The 14,627-nt window shown below is 37.3% G+C and overlaps 1 protein-coding gene across 6 annotated transcripts in view; it reads right to left on the bottom strand.

Moving 5' to 3' along the window:
- SHTN1 (shootin 1) overlaps positions 1 to 14,627 on the bottom strand; it is a 116,924-nt gene that overhangs the window by 7,487 nt on the left and 94,810 nt on the right. For 3 of the 6 annotated variants that reach the window (XM_007469591.1, XM_007469593.1, XM_007469592.1), the window contains 2 exons: positions 13,790 to 13,910; positions 9,267 to 9,459 (listed from right to left, as the gene is read on the bottom strand). The exons of 1 other annotated variant lie outside the window; for it this stretch is intronic. In XM_007469591.1, the coding sequence (XP_007469653.1) occupies positions 9,267 to 9,459; positions 13,790 to 13,910 (314 nt within the window). Of the gene's footprint in view, positions 1 to 7,807; positions 8,037 to 9,266; positions 9,460 to 13,789; positions 13,911 to 14,627 lie in introns of those variants that run through there. 2 more of the 6 variants (XM_007469595.1, XM_007469594.1) reach the window with 1 other exon arrangement.

The raw sequence follows: 14,627 nt of genomic DNA, 5'->3' as shown, positions 1-14,627 counted from the left end.
TGCCAAAATACACTGGCCCAGGGAGGCTCAGGAAACTGGACCATCCTCGCCAGCAAAATCTATGATAAAGCATGAGCTACGACTGATTTTAGCACAGGCAAAGATTCTTAAACGTGTATGATACTTTTTTTGGCTACTTTTTGTAATTTTGTACAACTTTAAGTCACCATGGAAAATCCATTGAGATCTCAGCTATGAAATGTGAATATTATTTAAAAGAGATATTTTAAGGAACATGAAGGCTTCCACAAGAGGCACCATATATAAATAACACTGGCTCCTCAAGAAAGCTGCCATGCACAGAATGTTTGCGTTTTCATTCTTAATTTTCAGAGCAATGTTTTTTAAATTTTAGAAGATTTTTCTTTAAATTTACTACATGATATACTTTAAACTCTCTTTTAAGACAGGAAGTCATGAAGCATTCAGAGTGTTACTTTTCATACAGTTATATGACAAAATATATTTCAAATGAAAAGCATTTATCAGGTTTCAGAAGTTAAGTCAATTTATCCTCAGATCTGAAATTGCATTTAAGTTTTAGCCAGACTTCTATTTGAATAAATTTTAAGTCTCCACTACTCCACTATACAAAACTAAAAGGAAACAAAAATACTGCAGAGACTACTGAAAGATGCTTTAAAAAAATGACAGAGCACCAAAAGCAATATGGTTCTCCATGGAGAAATGATATATTTTATGCTAAGTCTCTTAAAATCATAGGTGTTTGCAACTGGAGGCAAATGTTAGAAGGCAATTAATTCTTTGAGAGAATTGAGAATTACTCAGCAGCATTTTAACAGTTATTTTGAGATTTACTCAACAGAATTTTAACACTAGGTGTAATACAGCCTCAACAATTAATCTGGAAGAAGCTGCTGTCTGTAAGGCAACTCAGAACACCTGTAAGACAAAACTGACAGGCGGATCTTCTGGGCAGCCCACAGGAAAACTCCTCTGGAGGGGGGAGGAAAAAGAGACTGAGTGAGGAGATCTCAACTTCCAGAACATCCAGTTGTTCTGCTAATTTTGTTGTTAAAACTTAATTGTCCATGTACAGGAACACATGGAGAACCTTTGTAGTAGTGCTCTGCTGAGCAGAGCTGTTTCCTGCAGTGTCTGTACACAATTCAGCCGTACTAAGATTACAGTTGAGAGCAGAGCAAATCCTTTAATTGTATAAGAGCATCAGATTAAGCAGTAACTTCCATGCAGTTCATTTGCTAGCTAGTAGTCTCTTCTCAGAAACGAATGTTTGTTAAGTACAGGGAAGGTGCCCTCCTTTCTCCCCTCCACACCATGCATGCAAATACACGTATGCACACACACACAAAAGGAGGGAAAAGAGGAGAGGAGGAGGGGAGGAAATGGTAGAGTTGGGAGTAACAGGAAGAAAACCTATTCTTTCCACCACAAGCACTAAAAACTTCTCTATTTTCCATTTGAACAAAATGTTGACCCAAATCCCGTTAAAGTAATACTTGTATGACTAACCAAATTAATTTCCAGATGAGATCAATATTTGAGACAATTTTAATGCCAAGCTTCCCTAAAAGTAAGTTAAGAATCTCAATTTCTATTTGGTAACATATTTCAAAGGCTCAGATTCTCCAGCTGCAAATGCAAAAGAGCAATACTTTTCAATTTCATTTTTCTACATTAGTTTCACACTGGAAATAACGGGAAAAAAACTGAAGAGACCAGTTAGAGGTCAATCAATCTTACTTTTAATTCAAAACCTGAAAGGCAATTAGACTTTTTTCTTTCACAGAAACATCTGACAGATTACACTAACCATGAGATACCTAAAATTTATCTTTGATCAACTACCCTTTGGTATTCAGTTAATGGCTCAAACAAGATGAACTCTTACAAAAATAAATCTGTGTGGGGCCACAGGTCGCACGTGTTTAGAGACACCACAGACCTAGAAATTAAATGCAAATTAAAATAAAAATGGCTGCACTGGAAACAGTCATTTTTCTACTGAACTTGAAGTCCTGTAATTGCTACATAGGTTTTTGTTTTTTAAATTCTTCTCGGGCACAATGTGACCTGTTTTGATCTCCCAAACAAAAAAGGCAAGCTAGCCGCCTGTCTGATGGTTGAAAAGGCCATTTTAAAGAGCTTGATAAAGCGCAGAGTTTTGGGGAGCTCTGGGGTTGAAGAGGAGCATGATGAATTAGAGAAGTAGTAACTGGAGGGGGCTCTGGCAATTGTGGCTTAAAAGCATCTTTGAGAATGACCAAGAGATAAGGACACAGCTATGAAATCACTGCAAATCACACCAATTACAATGGAAACTGGGTTCTCCCCTTTGAAGCAAGGTTCTAGAGATGTAACTAGGTGAACTGACAAATCATCCTTGAGGTTGACTCCCTTGTTTAACTGTAACTGTCAGGTGGATATTCACCTTTCTGAAAGTAATTAATAGAAAAAGTGAGCACAGATGATAAAGCTCAATACAGACAAGTAAGGCCACTTCTAGATGAGACTGTTCAGAGACAAAAAAGCAAGACTGTGAGAACACAAGATACTCTTGGGTCTCTGCCTGATTGTGATGCAGAACTCTTGTAAGATCTGCTTGTCTCTTTCTCCATACTGCAGGCCCATTTGTCCTGCCTTCCTTTAAAACAGCGATGTTCTAAAATATGATGACAATGGACACTATACCACAAACTCAAAGGAGCTAACCAGTAATTGACCGAAGGTGGAGCTGACTCACAGAGGTGCAGCATAAAGTGGATGCAACACTGAAATTTATTTGGGGCTGTAGAATGTATGTTTTAAAACAACTGTATTCACAGTGATTCATCTTTATATTGTCATATTATCATTTAGTAAAACACCTTTCTAATCCAGTGATTAAAGTCAGATATTTTCAAGGTATTTGACTTCTGGGAATGAACTAATCTTCAGCATGTTTGAAATGTAAATAAATGTGTACATGAAACTTATGCCAAAGACTAAAGGAGCTTAGGCTGGTATTCTAATATGGGAATTTCCAAAAGTTTATTTGTGAAGCATGTCCCTTTATTGGCCATTTGAAACGAAAAACACTGAAACAATTTCTTTCCAAATCTCTTTTAAGTCTTCTTGCTAATTCAGATTGGCTCTCCTTTGCAGAATTCTTTGCTTTACTGGGTTACATTTTCTTCCCTTGGCAAAAGATATATTAATTGCTTAGTTTAGCCTTAGGAAGAGGAAAGAAAAAGGAAGAGATGACACTATCTGTGAGTATGTAGGGTCAGAGGAGCAGGATGTGAATAGGGCAAATGGAGCAATTTAACTACAGAATCATTGCTTCCTACAGAAGAAAGCTTACAGTCATTTTCTTCCCTTCCATTCCTACAGCTCTTAATACACTCAACACAGTATGTTATAGCTCAAAACCGTGGGCTCTGGGCTTCCCTGGTGGCGCAGTGGTTGAGAGTCCACCTGCCGATGCAGGGGACACGGGTTCGTGCCCCGGTCCGGGAAGATCCCACATGCCGCGGAGCGGCTGGGCCCGTGAGCCATGGCCGCTGAGCCTGCATGACCGGAGCAAAAAAAAGAGGCATGAGAAAATGTAGGAATGTCTCAATCTTAGCCATTAAACTATATATCTTCCCTTTAAGACAAAAAAAAAAAAAAAAAAAAAAGCGTGGGCTCTGAAGTTAGAATGAAGAAGGTTCAAATGAAATCTGACCCACCTATCGATTAGGAACAGAATTTTGGGCAAATTGTTTATGTCACTAAACCTCAGTACCTTTGGAAGAATTAAAACAACACATAAAAGTACTGGCTTCATAAATGTTAGTGAAACGATAGTAACAACAATAAAACATCACCAAAGCAAATTCCAAATTGGAAACTGGCTCGTTACTCATAGCCTCCATCTATAATCAACATAGACATCCTGCTTATAGCGATGTAAGCACATTTCCTCTCAGATGAATGCTATTATAATATGGATATATATTAATATATATTGATAAAGAGTAACAGAAAATTTTAAAAATAAAGAGGTGAAACATATACAATGGAAGGTTGTAGGCTTTTACCCCCAAATGTTTTCCCAATTCACTTCACTTACATCACTTGAGATCATCAGATTTCCCCATTCTGTTGATAACAGAGCTAACGTGTCTCAGGTACCTCACACAGGATTAAAATGGAAGACAACTTCACCCACAGCTAGGTATTATACTTGCATTTTCTTACTTATTGCTCAACTTATGTTTGCTTCTGAAATATTGACTTCCTAGTTACCTTTTAAATCAACACCCCAGAATGTGTAAATTTGGAACTTGTCAACCTAACTGGAGTTCAAGAAGCAAGCTTTGGCTTGACTGTATTGCATGGTACTTTTCTGTACACACGGCTGGGAGACATGTCATGGGTCTGTGTCACATTTTAAAAAATGCATCTGCAATGGTGGCAAACTGATGGCTATTTCCAAAAACTGAATGAACTAGCAAAAACCAAAGTCATTTGGAAACATATGTTGAACATACAGTAGTGGTTAAAATGGGCCATATCATTTTTTGACCAAAATAAATACTGACACTAATTCTCTTACACGACCCGCAGAGTGGCTCTAAGGCACTCTTTACTTCTCACCCACTTTTTCCACCCTAGAATAAATGGATAGGAAAGACTGTCCAATTTATTTCCTCTGTGGTCAGGTATTTCTAATCCAAATAGGCCTAAAAGCATTTGGAGCAATAGTGACAGGGTTGGAATGAGTATCCTGACCCCTAAGAATATAACCCTGAAAGATAACAATCATTTCAATCTGGATTTGTAAGTTCCTATGATGTAGTTTGAAAATTAAAATTTTTCAAAAAATTATTTTATATTTCTAGGTTTGTGTTTTACTGTAAATCTATATTGAAAGACACGTTGGGGGTAAAAACTATGTGCTTAACTCTTGTTCTTTATCTTAACTGTGACCATCTTTATCAAGCAACCACATTTGTGAGGAATTATTGGGATTCTAGAGCTGAAAGAGACTCTGGAGAGTGCCTCATCTACTTGCCTCAATTTTAGATAAGAAAAACAATACAACAAAAAGTGAAAAAACAAAAACAAAAACAAAACTCAGAGGTTACATGATTTTCCCAAGGAAACCTGGCCCAGTCAATAAGCCAGGTGTTCAGTACCTAAGCTTTCAACTCTTAACTTTTGTCCTTGATAATCCAGTAATGGCCCAGTATTATAATTTTACATTAAGATAGAAAAGGAATTTATTGAAATACTTTTCATATATTATTTAATTTACGTGAAAACCCTACAAGGTAGGTATCATTACCCTCATCTTCCACATGATTAAATAACTTGCCCAAGGTCATAAAGATAATAAATAGCAAACCCAAGATCCGAACCCGAGGTCTCATTGTACAGCTGGAGTTCTGGAAATAATTCAGTGCTGCTCGCCACCCTGTGCATATGTGGAAAGACACTGGTTTAGAAAACGGATCATGCTGTGTTTCCCTGTTACTCCTTGTCCAGTCTACAGGCTTTTACTGGTGAAAATACAAATCATTCTTGGCTTTTTTGACCCTGTGCAACACTCAGTTAGCCTATTTCCAGGTACTGTAGCTGTCTGAAAGTAATGGAATCGTTATCTTTTAAAAATTCTATAATTTGGAATTTTCCCTATTTTATATTGACCATCCCAGCCATTGATTAGCTTGAATCAATGAGTCTTACTCTATTTTAACACTGTCAGAACATTTTGGATCAGAAAGAAAGAGCATGAAAGCAAAAATAAGGCTTATACTCTCCATTTGCTTGGCCAGCTCTTTACCTCTCATGGCATAAAGGGAGATTATGAGCATAATTCCTGTTTGAGTAATAACTAATCGGAATTAATGAAATTCAAATTCACTGTTAGATTTAAGAGATTATTACTAGATAGTATGTATTCATTAGAAATAGTTGAGGACACAAATATTTCTAAAGCTATTATTGAAAGATAAATAGAAACAATTAGGCTTCTCCAGGTCCTGATTATCTTTTTCTTTCTTTTTCTTCTTTTTGCTTAAAAAAAAAACCTTGCTTGCTCAGACTGGTGACAAGAATGTTCATTTTAATTAATCCTTGCAATTAAGTATTAAAGGTGTCTCTTGCTGTCTCATAAGTTCCTAAGAAATAAATCCATATATCTCTCTGGCTCTACAATTTACCAGATAGAAGTTACTCAGTAATTTGGAACATACACATATGTTGATTTTAGGAATTAAAAGGAAAATAAACTTTCTGGGAATAGCCTGATGCTATTTAATTTTCTGGGTAAGTGAAGATCTTATGCAGAAAACATCTTTGTTTCTTCCTTCACTTTAAAAGTTTTCTTAGTAGGTTAGCAAACTTTCCTGTCCACCTGAGGCAGTGAGCACAGCCGAATCTTTCTTTTACAACTGGGTATTCTGTTGTCTCTGATAACTTTATCTTATGTAGGTTCAAAGATGCAGAAGATATGCAAAACTGAATGTAAATGACTCCTAGGCATTTAAAAAATGTTTAAAAACCCAAATAAGCAACCAAAATATCTAATATTTATGTACACATATATGTGTATATGTGTGAGTGCTGAATAATGGGGGAATGTTGGTTAACTGAGTATTCTAATTAATTGATATTCTGCTGTTTTATTGATACTAAAAATGTATTTATTCATTCATTTATTCAACAAGTATTTCCTGAGAGCCTACCATAAGGCAGGAGTTTTTCCAGGTGTTTGAGATACACCAGTGACAAAAAATATCCTACCCTCATGGCGTTTACATTCTAGGAGGGAAAGAGAGAAAATAAGCATATATATAATAAATAAAGTATGTAATACGTTAGAAGGTAACTGTTATGGGGGAAAATGGAGTAGGGTAAGGGAGAATCAGAGTTTAAGGGAGTTGAGTTACAATTTTAAATAGGGTGGTCAGGGTAGGTAGGCCTCATTGAAAAGATGACATCTGAGCAAAGAAATGATAGAGGTGAGATAGTGCAGCTACTGGGGGAAGGGCATCTGAGGCAAAGGGGATAGCAAAAGCAAAGAGCTGGGGTGGAATGTGTGTGTGCGCTCGCAATAATGTAATGCATTAGAGCCTACTGTGATTGATATCTTCCCTTGACCTTGATTCCCTGTCAGGAGCCGATAATATCACTCACCTGAAAAACACTATGGTGGTGTCGCCACAGATCAAAATAAGGGTGCCATTACCAGAGAGCAAAGGCACTTTTTAAAAGCAAAGGAAACATTTGCACTTTTTAACTGCTGATCTCACTTCAAAGTGACAAATCAGGTCTATGAGGTAAGACAATGTGGTTGTCTCTACCTTATGGCTAGTATAACAAAATGAACCTGTTAGCCAAAGCCAGCCAGAAACAGCCTGAAAATAACCCTTCTCATTCCTGGTAGCTAAACCTCTTTCAGGGGATCCTGGGAAATCACATGAGTTTTTACTTTTAAAGCTTACCTATGACTACATTAAGTTCTTTTACTCAGTAAGAAGCTAGGTTTAAACATAAATGAATGAAGCACGTCTGGGAAGTGAATAATTACCATGTACATACACAAGATACTTGGATTCATTTGGATAGTCTAATTGTACTTAAGAAACACATTTTTCAGAAAGGCACTCTTCTTTGCTAAATGACCATCAATATGAAAATGCATGGCATTAGTTATTTCAGCTAAAGCATGTCAAGAACTGAATAATCAAGCATTAGATTACAAAGTTTAAAAGTTAATACAGCAGCACAGAGTATTTGTATTAGTGCTTTAAGTAGATAAATTAAATTGAAACGTGTCTCTTAAACAGTCATTGAACAAGCAAGATGAGAAATAAATTGAGCTTCACATAGGCCTTTATGGCATCTAACAACTGTGTCTGTCAACAAATGGATCCTTTTCACTGTCAATTCAGCACACATTTTGAAGACCTTGGGCCTGCAATTATTTCATTTCCTTTCTTGGAAATGTAATTTCCACTTACTTTTGGAGAATAAAAGGCAGACAAAAGAAGGAAGGAGTTGCAGTATTTTCTGATTAAGATTATCTGTGTAAAATGGTAAAGGAAAAAAAAATCTATACACACACACACTGAAGCATTTCTCAGAAACTAAGTTGTCTCAGCCAAATTGCTTTTGTGTCTGGATACTGGTTCAAATGTAGCCAGACTGTTGGTGTCAAATTAGGTGCTAAACAAATTTAATAGGACAGATGAAGAATGAATATAGATCATCTTTCTGTTAGAACTGTTCAAATGACTCCAGTCAAAAGAAAGGAAACACATGACTGCAGGAGAAAATGTACTTTTTAAACACAATGAAATTAGATAAAACTGTAAATCAGCAAAGAAGGTCATTCATTCCAAAAGAGGGGAAAAAAGTTAATAGTACCAATAAGAGAAACGCAAGAGTGGAAGAAAATACCAGTTGGCAAAAATAGATCTAAATTGAATCACAACTTCATTTGTCCAGGCTTCACCTTTTAAACTAAGACAGGTATAGCTACAAAAAAGGGTTCTGTCTCCCCTGATACAACAGGAAATCAAAGGTTTAATTAACCGTGATTACAATATTTGCTGATCTGATTTGTCTCACCTCTTCCTTTTCTTTATGTGACAAACCAGCTGACATCCTGGCAAGAGAACTAAAGCAAAACTAGACTAATTTCAAAAAGCCTGCCATTGTTATAAAACAAACTGATCCTCCACCAGATCTGTCTGAAACACATTCAATAGCAGGATTAATTCTTTGTCGATCAAAGTGCCACTTTCAAGCCATATATAGGTAACTCTTTACATAGCGTGTTTTCAGTCTCAGAATAGAGCAATATTAAGGCACATCTTTAACTGAGAATCAGAAAATAAGGTTGTAAAAACATACCCTTCAAAGTAAGTCTGAAGATCTAGTATCTTCTTTGGCTGCTCATGAACCATTAAGAGGGATGATCTAAGTATTTAATCTTGAAAGAATGATTAAGTGTCTTCTGATGCTGAATAAGGATCATCCAAGTCAATTCTTTGTGTAGAAGAAGAATCTGATTTCACCAAACCAGCTTAGGGATGGGATTCTCTGTACACATGTCTGCTTTGCATCAGAATAAGACCTCTAAGCTAGGAGCCTGGAATCAAAGGTTGGCTCATCAAACAGAGGAAGAAGAGTATTTATTGGCTATAACCAAATCGAAATCTCTATCTAAGGAGAAACAAAGCAAAGTAACGCACAAATTAGTCATCACAGGTTCTTCTACACACTACTTAGTAAAGAGCATCATTACTTACTGAAATGTAACCTTGGAACTTGTGCATCCTTCCAACTTACACGACCCTTCACCTGGCTCAGGTGTTGGGGGGGACGGGCTGTTGAATTCTGCCTCCAGAGTTTTCTTGTTCAAGGCTGTTTTTGTTACACTGGATACAGAACCCAACACTGGCATGGATTTGGACTCTGAGGTGGCTAATATTCCAGTTGGACCTTAAAACCAAACACATACCTCAAGTTTAATAATTCTGTTCAATGCTTATTAATATGGTACTGAAAAACAGATGAGCTGAAAATCCCTCAGGAAGTGAAAAGGCCAAGTTTTGTTAAAATTTCAAGAGCATGCTGGAAAAGGCTCCTATTAGAAATCTGCTCTGCTTTGGTGGTACTACTGCTTTTCAGGACCACGCTGAGAAATTGTGTACAGACCTTTAACAAACTAAAACCCCAGGCCATGGTTTCCTCAACTGACCACAGTCCTTTAGTAATACTGGAATTGTGAAGTCTTTACTTCTCACAGAGCATGTCTTTCTGACAGCTCTACTTGAATCATCTGGCCTCTCAAGAGTTAATTCTTTCCAAAACTCAGCTCTGATTTTAAACAGAAAATGGAATGATGTCAAAAAGCTCTTTTTAAAAGGCTCATGAAGGCTTCCTGAGCCTTAAATAGCTTTTATGAACATTTTCATTTTAATGTGATTGAGAAGTAAGTGGGTTTATTTCCTATTAAAATACAGACACAGGATTATAAAAATTAAGTGGCAAAGAGTTTGGCTGTTTACCTTTTGGACTTTTCTGCTCTTTGGGTAGGATCAGAAAACTATAATAGGGCTTGTTACTACAATTATTGGCATATCAGTCTAAAACTTCTATGCATTGAAGCTAAGCTCCATCATTACTTTTTTTCTATCTTCAGTTAGGAAGATACTATCCTAGACAGTTTTTTCAAAGCAAGATTCTAGTATGTCTTTCTTGAAACTTCAGAAGGAATCCTTTTAAAACGAAGCAATTTATGAAATGTCACGAATGTACAAATAAAATTAGAACTTCTAAAAAATTAAGCTAGAGAACAACCTTGAAAGCTGCCGCTAAGAAAAAAGCAAAACTTGGGCTGCCCTGGTGGCGCAGTGGTTGAGGGTCCGCCTGCCAATGCAGCGGACACGGGTTCGTGCCCCGGTCGGGAAGATCCCGCATGCCGTGGAGCGGCTGGGCCCGTGAGCCATGGCTGCTGAGCCTGCGCGTCCGGAGCCTGTGCTCCGGGGTGGGAGGGGCCGCGGCAGTGAGAGGCCCGCATACTGCAAAAAAAAAAAAAAGAAAAAAGAAAAAAGAAAAACTTGGGACTCTCTATATCCTTAAAAATGTCAGATCATCTCCTAAAATGGAAAGGACTGGTGGGTACAATCCAAAATGCTAGCTAATCCTTGATTATTAATATTAGGCTTTGGAATTTTATTCTTACATTTGTATATGAATGTGTCTGATGCAGTATAACAAACATATGAGCTCCAAAAATGAAGTTATAATTTGAAAAACCTATCTAAGAGGGGCTGGGAAATTGTGCAGCCATTCTGTTACTGCAGCTCTTCTAGACTTACTCCACGTGGGAGACACAGATCCCCCCTGGTCTGGCAGAAAGCCTCAGCTCACAAAGCATCAGTGTCTGCCTTTCTCATTTATTTCTTCCGTACCATTTAAGCAGACAAATCTGTGACATTATAGAATATTCTGATTCAAAAGGCCTTTCCCTCCTGCCTGTGACAAGCCTCACGCTGCATGGGGATGTGGGGGTAAAGAGAAAAGGGCAGAAAGATCAAGAAAGTTCATTCCTCAAAGTATAAATATGAAGCTGAACCTAAGATGTGCTCCAGAGCACCTCTGCTCAGCCCTTGGATAACTGTTGACTGCAATACTATAGATAGCTTTAAACAATCTGTCCTTGTAGAAAAGCAAGATCTGTTTCTGAATACACACCAACGCCTGCTGCTGTTCTGCAACTGAAGCCAATTCAAAAGGAGGGAGAGTGGGTGAGCTGAGCCAGAGCTGTTATTTTTCTTACATACAAAAAGAAATAAAGAAAAATGCCTAATGTTTAAGATGATGATGATGATTAACACTATTATTATTGCATCCTATTTAAGCAGTCCAATGTTTTCCAAGAGGCACTTGCTGCTCTTAGAAATGTCAGTTTTGTAGCCCACAGTCTAGGTAAATCAAGGAAATACCAGTTAGTCCTGTAAGAAAAAATTCTAAAGAAAAAGGTGTTTCTGTGGCCCCTGAGGGAGATACTAACTTGGGATATGAGTTCTGCCAACCTCAGGCTGCCTCTGCCTCACTTATGATGGTTCCTTTCTCCACTTTGTAACCTCACCTTTAGCCTTTCCATAACCCTTTGTGTGCAGAAGAAAAAAATCTCAGAGATTCAAATGCACCTGAGGAACAAACCTATCAAACTTATCTCTGTAATTTGCTCCCACTATGCAGTTGTGCTGCTTTAGCATCTTATTTGCCCCCTGGAATTTTCATTTTCTCATTCCATGACCTTTATAAAAAGATTACATAGTAAATACCTCTGCCAGTTTGATGCTTGCAAAACATTTGAACCATGTAAAAAAAATAGTTATTTCTTTTACTAGATGATAGAGTTTGTAAATTTGTGTCCTCTCCCCCGCCACACACACACCCTTTTTATTTTTGGCTTTGGCTTCGGCTACTAGGGAGCTCAAAAGAAAATTTCTGCTCACTTACAAGTCACTCCCTTCAGTATGTTTCCTCTCCATCCTGCCAATTACACAGTTCTTATTTCTCTATCCAAATATTAATGATTCTACTGAATATGTATCTCTTATTCTAACTTCCCTCAAATGATACCTTGAATATTTGTATACTGGTGGAATATAATCAGTAAAATGAGTCTCACCATGTCCATAAAATGTGTTCCTACCTTTCTCCACACTTTGAAATATTCATATCTTCATATTGACTAAAATAAAAATGTTTCCTCATTTCTCCCATGGAAAACTAACTCTGAAATAGTGAGTGCTGCAAGTTTGACCAAGTGAGTGAAGTAAGAATGTTTCTGGAGGAACAAAAATGTCAGTGGCAAAATACAAAATGTAAATGACAGAGCACAAAAATGGCATTCGCAAAGTCCTAAAAATTAATGACAACTACATGAATACTTTCAGGATGAAATGTTGGAAAAGTCACAGCACTAAGTCACAAATGAATAACAATTCATTATGGAGGCTGGTAAATTCTTGTAAAGCGAACGTAAGGGGGAAAAAAGTCTTTTACGGCATCCCTTAGTTTTCCTGAGAGTTGGTTATTTGGGCGTGGGGTGGTGGTAATTCTTACAGGATACTAGCAGCAGAATTTCTAGAACAAACTAAAAACTGAATGGCTAATTTTTTTTTTTTAAAGAAGGGCACAAAGTCTTCATCTTTTTATAAAAACGGTTTGGCTGGTATTATGCTGCTTCTGGTTCAAGGAACCAATATACTCCATTGAGTAAATCCCTGTATGAAAGCTAGAGCTTGATTATCAAAAACCCAAATCCTTAATATTCTAGCAATTTAAACTTGATAGACATGACAACAATGCAAATTTAAACTGTTACAACAGACTAATTGGAGTTGATTGAACAGAGTCTAAAAGATTCAGTACATTAGCTGTGGTTGCTATTAATTTTAGTTTAGGGTCGTTTTTCAAAAGCAGCCTCCTGGCAACAAGGGGAAAACCTCATAAAGGTTTCTGCTAATTCCCATGATCAAGCTGATGGAAAAAAAACTGAAGACATACAAAGTGAGTTCTGAAACACACTTTGAAGTCTAATACACGCATATCATGATACCAATGCAAACTGTGATCTCAAGATGCTCAGATGGTCATTTATAGTCGATGACAGAGCTGGACTTTCTCATTCACTTGATTCACAGGCAGGGACAATAAACTAAATGGATATGAAAAATAAAGACGATTTCTTTGCATTTGTAACTGATTTGTAATTACGACTATTATTACTAACTATTGTGTTCTTTGTGCCAGGCACAGTGCTAAGCACTTTTTATATATTGAAATATATTGACTTAATCCTTAGAATAATCCTATGAGGTGATGCTTTTATTATCCTCATTTTATAGATGAAGAAATTGAGGCACAGAGAGGTTGAGTAATTTGCTTAAAGGGCAAGTAGTAAACTGCAAAGCTAGGATTCAAACTCATGCCTTCTGATTCCGGAGCCTTTACTCAATGCTACATTGTTGCCAAAGTCCATCCCGGATGTCTTTACCAAAGGGCATCTTGCATTAAGCAAACAAGATCCATAAAAGCCTGATTCCCTACAAATAAATAAACATACCAATAAATAAAAATACATAAGCACTCTTACGTGATACCCATAAGAACCTTTGCCATCCAATACTTCTCATTCACATAAAAAAATTTAATAATAATTTTAAAAAGATCATTTTATGTTAAAGAGACACATAAAGGAAGATGCTTCAGAGAGGAAGAGTAGAACCGTGGAAAATTCAAACCAGCTTACTACTGCTATCTGCTTCTGTTGTCAACTTTCTGCGACGCAAAATCCTTTCTAACTCAGTTTCACTGTTTTCAGTGTGAAGGGATTTTAAGCTTCTTGAACTAGTGGATTTGTTAAGTGTCCCCTAAAGTGAAAACAAAACAAAAACAAAAACAAAAAGGTTAATGTCTTAATACAATACACAAAAGAATATAAAAGTCAAACCACCAAAACATTACCAGAATTTGAATGGAATTAGGAACTAAAATGAATTTGCTATATATGTATTTTTAATGTGCATATCTTTAACACACAGTGTTGGATCATTTAAGAAGATGCTACTGATGATGTAAGATGTTAGCTTTCATAGCAAAAGAACAGCACAAGAATACCTCTTGATGGGCTAACTATATGAAATTGAGTGGTGGGAAGGTACTTGCACATTGATGATTAAGATTCTGATGTGTGTTGGTCGACCACGCGGAGAAGAAAACAGATATACTGAACTCACCTTAGAAGGTTATCTTGACATGGCAGCCACGAGTTACTGACCCAAATCCTTGCGGCACTGAAAAATGTGGCCAATTCTTCAGAGAGAATGACCCTGGCTGCACACCTGGTGACGAGGCGTGCTGCCAAAGGAAGCACATAACGCTCTCGGGCGGCCTAACCCAGGAGGTGCTGCGCTGAGCACACCTCGCTTCTCTGTGAAAGAGCAAAGGCTACAGTCTACAGGGAGGCAAGGAAGGGCCAGCGCCGTAATCCCACACTCCTGAGCAGAGGAGGCAGTGAATGAATGGATTACTCAGCACCCGGAAGACACTGAAGGAAACAAGAGATGCCATAAAGCTGTGCTCCTGCT

The sequence above is a fragment of the Lipotes vexillifer genome, unplaced genomic scaffold (assembly GCF_000442215.2).
Source record: "Lipotes vexillifer unplaced genomic scaffold, Lipotes_vexillifer_v1.1 scaffold240, whole genome shotgun sequence".
Classification (NCBI taxonomy): Eukaryota; Metazoa; Chordata; class Mammalia; order Artiodactyla; family Lipotidae; genus Lipotes; species Lipotes vexillifer.
Note: the sequence above shows the minus strand (reverse complement) of the source record. Positions and strands in the feature narration are given on the sequence as shown.